Source organism: Pomacea canaliculata, linkage group LG12 (assembly GCF_003073045.1).
Source record: "Pomacea canaliculata isolate SZHN2017 linkage group LG12, ASM307304v1, whole genome shotgun sequence".
Lineage (NCBI taxonomy): Eukaryota > Metazoa > Mollusca > Gastropoda > Architaenioglossa > Ampullariidae > Pomacea > Pomacea canaliculata.
The window spans coordinates 93,929-105,180 of NC_037601.1; the positions used below are offsets into that span (position 1 = coordinate 93,929).

The window sequence follows — 11,252 nt, forward strand, 5'->3', positions numbered from 1 at the left end:
AGATCTTTGTCTAGTGTGTGAAAGTGCGCGTGGACGTGTTGTGTGTCTTGCTCTGGTGACAGCCGCATCCGTGACATGGACACAGAGAATGTTACTTGTAGAACCGCCGCTGATATTGTGCAAACAGTTCACCTGCCTGTAAACTCCTGTCAATTGATAGGCTTTTCTGACCTGGATAAACATGGATGAACATTTGATCACATTTAGCAAACATCTTCCAGAGCTATATTTTTCTTGCATTTTTGTGTATTCATGAAGATGTCGGCCTATAAGGCTGGCTGATGCTGGAGAATGTCTCACTATAAATGAGCTTCTTCTTTTTGTGCGATGATAAATTTATATTTACCTTCACACTGCCCATTCGTCTTGTTGCATGGGCCTTGACAGTTTGGTGGACAGGTCACACTGCAGTTATCTCCCCAGTACTTCTCAATGCAACCTGTTCACGGAACATGCATGGATTTAAGAGCCAGCGCGTCTTGACAGACAACTACAAAGACTTAAAGGTAAGTAGATGCTTTCAATAATTTTCATGTCAGAGGGCTAACAGACGTTGACAAAAGCAGTTAGTTTTCAATGGATACATTCGATATCCACACAAAATCAAGCAAAAGGAAGAAAGAAAACGTGTTCAAGAAAGTGTGTGAGTTGATGGAAAAGAAGACATTTCATGTTTGGTTTCTCTTCTTTCGAAATAGTGTTTGATAAAAGTAATGTGCTGTTCATCTTACCTGCTGTGATCTGATTTTACTTTTCTTAACAAGCAATAAATTATGTGTCCATATTCAACCAGCAGGACCTCAGAAACGATACTGATTTATATCATCAATTTCAGAAATCAGTTATTAGGTGTGGTAGTCTCAAAGCTGTGCTATAAAGCTGTACTTTTGTCATTAGTATGATTAGTAAAACACCTAATTATGTTTACGTGTTACCCTCATACGTTTTTGAGGAAAATACAGCTTCAACGTGCAGGCAAAACTGAGTACAAGTCATCTGTCACGCGTATTTCATTAGTGTGTTTGTGTGTATGTGCTGTGAACGACTTTGAAATGATACATATTTCTTTTCCCTCATAACAAGTGTCTAAAAGTATTAGATTATGTTTATTCAAGATATTATTTTATGCCGTGAAGCTGTTTTTTTTCAATATTTTCTGAAGCACCTCATGCTGATTTCTATGTTTCTACAATTGTCAATGTCCACAAGTTCTAAAGACTAATAGATGACAGGCCTGGGGACACTATGAAGTTCCTCAAGTCCAATAGGTATGAACAAAGCAAACTAGCCAGAATGAGGCTTAATGGAGAGTATCTAACAAGATACAAGGACCACACTTCATGTGCTTGTGGGGATGGATTAAGCACCACACATGGGCTGCTAGAGTGTAATGAAAACAACTTAGACAGGGAAGAACTAAAACACTTCTTACACAAATATAGACTGGCACTAAACCTTAACAGCTGCCTCAACCCTCCAAAAGAGCTGTGGCACAATACACTGTCATTAGTGGCATCAGTAGCAACAAGCCACAAACTCTAGACTAATCTGATAGACAAAAGATAACTAGATTAAAAAGAGAGATGTACACCCACAGGAAGGAGACGCTAAGCCGTATAAAACTAAGACTAACAAGAACAAACTGAAAGCATACACCACCACGGCAGAACACACAGGCATAGTTAGAGAGTACCAGCAAAGGAAAACGAAAGGGCAGCAGCACAGTGCACCACCTAAACAGACTCGGCAAACATAATCACCAACAAATAAAGAGAGCACAAACAAAATCGACAATACATGCGGCGGCACAAGACAGTGACACACACACACAGTGCCAAATCACTGCGAGAGAGAAGAACTTTCCCTAAAAAAAAAAAATCACCAACAACAACATGAACAACAACGACGACGACGAGAGGGGAGAGAGCAGCCTGAGAGAAGGACGCAGCGAGTCATCGCCAACCAGCAGCCCGGTTGACTGAGTCTGTGCTCGGACCTACTTTCTGTCTTAGATAAATCCTTCAGGTGGCCAGCAGGCTGTCACCGTAATAAAGAGCTTCCAACAGCCTACGGACACGCGTTCAAGCATTATTTACAGAGTGAACGCGAGTGTCAGCCGTGTGGTAGGTCACCGTCTGGGGGCTACCATAAGGCGATCGCTTGACTGAAGCAACATCAGAAGGAAGGATGGAAAAAGTTTCTGACAGCGGACGTCGCCTGCTGGAGGCCTTCACACAACTGGAAGCAGCGCCGAAAGCAGACGACACGGAAGATCTCCAGCAATGGATGTGCGGCGACGTGGCCTCGCATCAGGAGGAGATTGCTGCGCGGAAACAGAACACAAGACCAGAGACAGAACACAAGACCAGAGACAGAACACAAGACCAGAGACAGAACACAAGACCAGAGACAGAACACAAGACCAGAGACAGAACACAAGACCAGAGACAGAACACAAGACCAGAGACAGAACACAAGACCAGAGACAGAACACAAGACCAGAGACAGAACACAAGACCAGAGACAGAACACAAGACCAGAGACAGAACACAAGACCAGAGACAGAACACAAGACCAGAGACAGAACACAAGACCAGAGACAGAACACAAGACCAGAGACAGAACACAAGACCAGAGACAGAACACAAGACCAGAGACAGAACACAAGACCAGAGACAGAACACAAGACCAGAGACAGAACACAAGACCAGGGGGGAACATGAAATCAATTTAACGAAGAAAACGCCTTCCAAAGAGCGTCATCGCCGGATTCCACCAAGCAGGCATGACCAAGTCAAAGACTGCTTGCAACAGTTGTTACACAATGACACTGTTCATCGTTCGCTTTCGCCATGGTCCTCCAATGTGGTGTGGGTGAAAAAGAAAGATGGCGCCCTGAGACAATGCACTTATTACAGACAGCTGAATGCACGCACCATTGAGGACTCCTCTGCCTTGCCAAGAGTTATGAAGAATTACTTGACACACTTTGCAAAATACTTCACTGTGTTAGACTTGAAAAGCGGCTATCACCAGATGGAGATAGCACAAGAACACCAAGAACGCACGGCATTCAGTTTCTCCACTTGGATTCTATGAGTATAACAGCATGGCTATGGGCGGCTGATGGAGGAGTGTCTAAAAGGACAGTACGCACCCCGGGACAGCGCGATTTGCTCGTTAAACTGTAGAAACTGTAGCTGATCATGAGGTAAAAATTAGACAACAGTTTCTTTGAGCTTTACATAGACAAATATTGGAAAGAGGAAAGTAAGCACAAGATATTAGAACATACATTTGCAGGAACGGTAATCAAGTAATAATTTATCGACGATTTACTCTTTGCACCTCACTACCAAAACCTGAAGATAACTGCGCGGCCATTTACTGTTATACTGACTATTGTAGAGCTGGCAATCAGATAACTTAGAAGTTCACAGATGATGTGTGTAATGTAGCAACATTTTAAAGTAAACGAACGTTTTTCCTGCAGTTTCTGAGAGGAATTCGCCAATGATGTAAAGCTGAGATTAGTAACAATCTTGTTCCTCTGACCTCAGTCTCTGCTTACGCGCATGTACTATAACACTTTCAAATTGAGTTTAAGGATAAAAAAACTATTATTTTAGCAATACATGTATTTTCTCTAAGCTGTAAGTAAAGCATGCATCATCGTACTTTCACCGGAGTACAGGAGGAAAAACAACCTTCAGTAATATTTTGCCTAAATTGTAAGTACATAAAGTTAATGGTAAGTTCTTACATACACATGTACATTTTTCAATGTAAACGTAGATGTTTTATTTAGACTGAAAATTTCAGTGGTATGTTGTCTTAAAGCAAGATATTTAGTGTACAGTTACACACAGGAAATCATTTATTACTGTCTGTGTATTGTCTTGCACTTTGTCCCAGTTCGGCATTGGCTGAATAAAGAAGGGTCTCTAGACAGACAATCGCCTAAACCTCAAAATCTTCGTCACAATAAACTTTGTCAAGGGTCAAATGTGTAGGCCGCAGTAAATAAAGCTAACAGTAAGATAAAGGTTATTTGAGAACACTGCTTAGCTAAACGTCAGATCGTCAGTGTGTGTGTGTCGGGGTGGGGCGTGAAGGGTCGTGACTGTGTTTTTAAAGTCGTTTAGTATTAGTTCTGTGATGCACGAAAAGGTTATTTTTTCTCTTATAAATGTAGTTTTACTTTCACACTTTGGAGGCGCCCAGTGTTGTTGCTGTGGTTCTCGACATTGACAGGTTCCGTTTGCGAAGCTGCAATTGCCGGACTCACACCCTTGACCACAGTTATTGGCGCAGGTGTTTGCTCCCCAAAATCCCTCTTTACATTCTGTTAACGAGACGTGTGCGACCAAAGATTATAAGAAAGCCTGTCTTGACAGATAAAGACTTAATGGTAAGTATATGCTTTCAAAATTGCATTGTACTTTCAGAAATGCACTAAAGCAATTAATTCAATAACCTCACGAAGTTATGAGGTGTAGAAAATAACAGTTTGTCATTTGTCGCTAAAGATTTTTTTAAACAAAATAACAAGTTGTTAACATTTTACTCTAATTTTGTTTTCATGCAATAACTACATAATTCTACATCGACACTATGATGTATTTCAATTACGTTACATTAAAAATAAAACCAATTACCTAGGCAATCGCTAGCGTTGTCTCTGCACTCTGGGCACTGATCACCACACTGTTGATCACAACTTTGACCCCACTTCCCTGCAGTGCACGCTGAAACCATCCACTCTTTGGTATATATATATATCGGTAAAATACAACAGAAAAAATTAATAAGAAAGTAGTAGTTCGTACTGATATAAACATCCAACAAACAGAAGCCCCATTATTCTACGTTTCACCATTATACAACATTACCTGGGATCACCTTAGTCCGTACGGCGCTGCCTGCACCAACACTCGCATTGGTCTCATTAATAAGTAGAAATATAACAATAATTGATACACTAATATTCACACACAGTTGTTTACACAAAAACTGTAATCTGGCTCCAGTATTCTCTGTTATTATTGATAGCTGTTGATAACCGAGAATATCTGTTTGACCTCATGGTGCCCTATCACCCGAGTCAGTATTCTCGGTCTGCTTGTGTTGTCTTTCTCCCTGTGCCCTACATCAAAAAGGAGAAATTCCTTCTCCTTCTCAGGCCACACAGGAAATCGCTCCCTCTTTTTCTTCAAACTGTGTCTACGTTCAAAGCCTTTACAAACAGCCTCATAACCAATATCTTAAACAAATCTTGCATTACAAAGAGTACTGTTTTACTCACTACTGAGTTGGTTATCTGTGAACTTATTTCATGTTTGTATCTCATAGATTCATCTGTTTGATAACGCTTATGTTTCTTGCATGACTGACTGTCGGCTCGTCCACAGTCTTTAGAGTCCGTCAAGAGTTGTCCACTGGGAATGTGAGAAAAAGAGTGTTAGTTGGTGTTGACTTTTCATCTTTCTTAGTGTGGACTCCGGATAGCTGTGACCCCCTGGGATGTCAGTTCTGACAAAGTCAACTTCTATTATCCCTGAGAGATCAGGACACCCAATGACGTGCCTTGAGTTGAGGGTTCTGTGTTCGGTCACCGTGATGGGAAGGTCAACAAAATGTTTACCGTCCCATCTGCGAAGGGCTTAAAAAGCCTTCTGGGTGCTGCAGTGGACCACAAACTATTCAGTGCGAAGATACTTTATGGAAGCAAAACATGTAGAAACATTTTCGAAACCCTTGTCTATGGCAAAGAAAGGGGAAGAGTGATGAGAGCGGCCGGGCCGACTCGGCACCCTCCACAACATGAAAGCGGAGTCATGCCCTCTCTACTGCTTTTCTGACTTTTCTCTAACAGCATCTCACACGTCATTCTCGTAGTCAGATGAAACTTTATCCTCACGACATCATTCCCCCAATTTCGGATTTGTTTTTGCTATAATAAAACGAAAATGATTCGTTCCCTGCACTCCACTCACCACGGAGTCCAGCAAGTGGATGCAACCGAGGAGTACCACTTACGGCATTTCCAGCAGGCTCCCACCAGGGATACATCAGGAATATACTCTGGCCTTCCGAATATGAAGACCATATTGAACCTGGCCGCAGCCTTCAAGCAAAGCTAGGGCAATACATGACCAGCCGGTTGGATGGTGTGGGCCACATCCTCCTTCTATCTAGGAGAAGTCTGGGGCAAAGAGGTGTGTTGGTATGATGGGCCGCAACCCATCAGGGACCTCCAGGGACCATAACAAACGATGCAGTCCTCCCTCTACATAACTTTTGTGGACTACGAGAAGGCATTTGACAGTGTAGACAGGGACGTCATCTGGAGGCTGATAATCCACTACGGCAGCGGTTCTCAACCTGTGGGGCGCGCCCCTTGGGGGGGGGGAAGCGACGTGCTTACAAGGTGGGCGCGAAGGTGGTCATTTTAAAAAAGTTTCTTATACTGGTATTAGTGAAATTAGCTTACATTGTGTGGCTAAGGGGAGGGGGGGGGCGGACGTACCTTTGTTCGTCAGGGGGGCGTCACAAATAAAAGGTTGAGAACCGCTGCACTACGGCATTCCACCTAAGCTCATAAACATCATTCAAGGGTTGTACGAAGACTCGTCCTGCCAAGTTATTCACAATTCAAAACTCACCGAACCTTTTGTAGTGAAGACCGGTGTAAGACAGGGTTGAATATTATAACCAACAATCTTCCTGATGGTCATAGACTGAATTATGCGAAAGACAACAACACCGGGATCCAGTGGACGTTCACCAAAGAGCTAGAGGGCCTGGACTTCGCAGATGACATTATTCTCCTATCTCATCGGCAACAACATACACAAACCAAACTGAGAAAGCTAGCAGATGAAGTGGAGAAGACTGGCTTAAGGGTCAACAGAAAGAAGACCGAAGTGATGAGAATCAACAACAAGCAGCAACTCTTAATCCAACTTCAAGGAGAGAACATCCTAGAAACAGACCGCTTCAGGTATTTGGGGAGTATTGTCAACAAGGACGATGGAGCGGATGATGACATCAAAAGCTGCATCAACAAGGCAAGGCATGCTTTCACCAGCCTACGCCCCATCTGGAACTCCCGAACATTGTCCTTCAGCAATAAGACCTGCATCTTCAACACCAATGTGAAGGCAGTCCTACTGTATGATTCTGAAACCCGGAGAATGACAAACACCATCTGCAACAAGCTCCAGACCTTTACCAACCGATGCCTACGACATATTCTGGGAATAAGATGGCCTGAAAAGATCTCCAACAGCTGCCTGTGGAAAAGAACCAACCAGAATACTGCCAGCCAAGACATCACAAAGCACAAATGGGGCTGGATAGGACACACCCTGCGCAAACCAGCTGACACCATTGCCAAGCAGGCACTTGATTGAAATCCTCAGTGGAAGAGAAGAGTTGAGAGACCAAAGCAGACTTGGAAAAGAACAGTAGAGAGAGAGGCAAAGGACATAGAAACCACCTGGGCCCAAGTGAAGGGGGCTGCCCTATACCGGGTCCGCTGGCGAGGTGTTGTTGCGGCCCTATGCTCCTCAAGAGAGCAACAAGGAATAAACTAAATTAACTAATCTTTATTTCTTATTTTTATTTCGAGCTTTTACTTTTGTGACTAGAACACCTTTGCATGTTTGGGACCAATAAAGTTGTCGTTGTCATTGTCAGTCACCTGATTGCCATGGCTTCCGGAAGTAAGCAAATGTCGACAGTAACTCAAAGCTAGTTCTGGGATATTTTCTTTCTGAGACATTAATACTATGTATTAAATGCTCACTGTACCTATCAGACTCTCATTTCTTCTCAAAATACCACGTGGGAATAAAAACCACTTTGGCGTTCTTAGACCGTTGTAGCAGCTAAAAAAAGTAACTTAGTGAACCGAACTCAGCTGTCGAAATCACCATCAGTCATGTGGTAATCGTCTCGAAAATATAGCCAAGTTTAATTTCTTCTGCAAATCTCGCTAGTAATCAGGACTAGATGTGAACATTTACAAATTTGAGTGAACTTGCAATGCTAGTTATTTATGTACAGTGGAACCTCGGTTAGCGAACGCCTCGGATAGCGAATATTTCGGTTAACGAACAAAAATTACGTTACAAATTTGTCTCGGATAGCGAACAAAATTTCGGATAACAAACAGCCACGTGAACCACACGTGACCGACCAGCGTGTCATCATTCGCGCTCGAGACACAGTTACGATCAGTCGTTCCTTATCTATGCGCATCCTTCTTATTTAGTGATTTTTGTGCTTTATTTTAATAAGACAATCCTCAATCATGGCTCCAAAGAAGATTAAGAGCAATTAATAGTAGTGAGGTAATGATTTCAAAGTATGAAGGTGGCATGCGTCTGTCAGATATGTGATGTCGTATTACCGAAGAGTTTTACGAAAAGACAGAAGGAGCAGACACTGGACAAGTTTTTTCCTTTAAACTCAGAGCTACAGAAAAGGGAAGTCTCCCCCGATTTTATGTCACGTGTGCTCATGGAGGGGGAATCAAAGCAGTAATTCCACCCCTTCCTCCCCACGCCTGCTTCCAACCACGCCGTCAAAACGGCAAGTTTTCTGATGTTTAAATGCTTTCGTTAATGTCTTTATGTTTATTTAACTCCATTTATATTGCATTATAACTGTTCTCATTAAAACAAATACCTATATATATATAGCCTGTAACTTTCAAATATTAGCGAGTCAACAGGGGCTGGGAACCAATTAAATCTATTTCCTTTATTTCTTATGGAAAAAATTATTTCGGATACCGAACATTTCGGATAACAAACAGCTTTCCAGAACGGATTAAGTTCGTTATCCAAGGTTCCACTGTACTTTGTCTGGAATGTAAGGAAACAGAGCTTTACATCATTTGCACAGATAACAAAGGTTGGGGGGGGGGCGCTGGATTGTCTTACTCAAACCAAATGTAAACAAACAGAATGTGTGAAGACAATTATGTACAACATTCCTGACAAACAGAATGAAAACTGCTATCTAGTCAAGTTTGTAGCCATTCAGTGTCTAGAGAGTACATCATTGTCAGCCCCCTAAAAGGCCAGACAACTGGTGCTTTTCCCAGAAGTCTTTGACAGAAAATAAGAAACCACCTAGCCACAAAAGTCAAACATCTTTAATCCATGTGACTACAGAGGTAATTCATAAAATAATCCTAGCATACAGAGGAACAGGACATGAGCAGCTGCACAAATTCTGGTGCACTCAATGATGTATCTCTAGATTTCATGAATAGGTTATCAGCTTTTGAAATAATTTCTTTAATGAAAGAATTATGTGTTCATTATATGTTGATGTTCACCCTGCAACTGAAGGCTAAGAAAGATGAGAGTGTTTCCTACTAATGCTGCTACTTCAGTAGATGCTCTGACATTTGATACAGGTCTAAAATTTGGTTGAAGTTTTCTTTATCCATATTTAAACATTTCGGTGAGAGCTTTTTAAAAAATATTGAGTAGTTTAGTAGATACTAAGCTTTCAGTTTTTCTTTCCTCGTTTTCTCAGTTTCTTAGTTTGGTTAAAGACTGTTTACTTCAAAAAGAAATAACTTTGGATCGACAAGAGATATAGACCTGCAATTTGGTTGAGTTTCTTTTTTCATACAAATTTAAACATTTCTATGAGGGCTTTTTGAAGAAATATTTAGTAGCTTGGTAGTTATATCGTTTTAAATCAAAATTTCTTAAAATTTAACACCGCATTTTACCAAAAAAATTCATTTAAAAAAACTAAGACGATTTTGCAAAATCCTTTGTCATCGAAATGTAGATCTGTCTTTTAGGTAACTATTTCAAATTAGAATTTTAATTCTACCCATAAAACTGACGAAGTTATAAGCTTTTTAAAATGTTTTTTGGGCGCCATTTTGGATTGTTTTCATGGCAACCGATAGTGTGACAAGTGAAGTATCACCATTCTTTAAAACTTCATTCAAGGGCTAAATAGCTGATACAAAAAAAATCCGCGCTTTCACGTGAAAAGAAAAAAAATTCTGCAGGTACCTGGCCTTTAGATGATTGCCACAGATGTAATTACCTAAATATAAATGAAGACATTACAACAAATATCATGGTAGTGTGTACATGTATCTGAGTCACATCACCTTATAGCAGACTCAGGATTAGAAGCAGGTTCAAGCACATACCAAGTGTGTGTGTGTGTGTGTGAAGAAGGCTGGAGTAAGTGCCAAAGGAAAATGGTAAGAATGCATGGCATGTTGTACAGTCAACTTACTGTAAATCTCCACCTCGCAGAGGGCCATGGACGGATAGGCCCCGCTGTCACAATGGTCTTTTTTTGTTACTTCTCTATAGAGAGTAACATTTTTTGTCCCTCGACGCCCTCTCTTGTCTATATTCACGATGACCTGTTTGTTGTCTCCTGTTGGTTGCTGGAGTGTATCGACTATTTGACCATCGAAAATGACTTGAACATTATTCATTCTGTCTATACCTGTAAAAATACATCAACATTAAATAACAGAAGTAAATCTATAAAAAATGACATGCATGCATACAGACACACGTCAACATACAAGTAGACATCATGCCACACTACAGCGCATGCTGCCATTGCCTGCCAAACAGTGGAATACCACACTACACAATGTCTTTGTGCGCATCTGCTTGTACAAACCACGTGACAGCTGACTAGAATTCTACATTTCAGTAGCATAATCACAGCAAAGGAAACAACTAGTCATAGCCCAGACTAAATTTATTGTACTTTATTGTATTGTATTTAATATTTTGATTCTTACGATTATCAGGTGTTGGGTAGACGACCATTTTGTGAATGATGTAGCTGTGTTTCAGAATCACGATGATAGAAGAATTAGTGGTAGTATTGCATTGGTCATAGCGCGTTTCGACGCATGTGTTCTTTTCAACATCGAAAACCCTAGTGCAATTTACGCCATCAGTAGTAGCTATTGAGCAGGGTCTGTTTGGAGCGACGTTCCCTGCAACACAAAGCACACTGTATCAGGAGATCTGCTAAATGTTGACACGCATTTTATTCATCTTACACATAATGTAACTCAGCTGTTTGCAACATCACTGCAACTATTGAAACCTACGAAAAAACACGTTAAAATAATAATTATTGCAAATGTGTATAGCGCATACTGACACTCCTAAGAAGTATGCTCTAAGCGTTTAACAACAAGAATACGCAATATAGGCAACATACGAGAGACAGAA

The 11,252-nt window shown here is 41.2% G+C and overlaps 1 protein-coding gene across 1 annotated transcript in view; it reads right to left on the minus strand.

Moving 5' to 3' along the window:
* LOC112577056 (scavenger receptor class F member 1-like) overlaps positions 1 to 11,005 on the minus strand; it is a 38,916-nt gene extending 27,911 nt beyond the window's left edge. The window contains exons 1-5 of the mRNA XM_025259968.1: positions 10,811 to 11,005; positions 10,285 to 10,503; positions 4,659 to 4,748; positions 4,202 to 4,345; positions 347 to 439 (exon numbers count right to left, since the gene is read on the minus strand). Coding sequence (XP_025115753.1) covers positions 347 to 439; positions 4,202 to 4,345; positions 4,659 to 4,748; positions 10,285 to 10,503; positions 10,811 to 10,838 — 574 coding nt within the window. The 5' untranslated portion in view covers positions 10,839 to 11,005. The remainder of the gene's footprint in view (positions 1 to 346; positions 440 to 4,201; positions 4,346 to 4,658; positions 4,749 to 10,284; positions 10,504 to 10,810) is intronic.
* Positions 11,006 to 11,252: the final 247 nt, after the last annotated feature.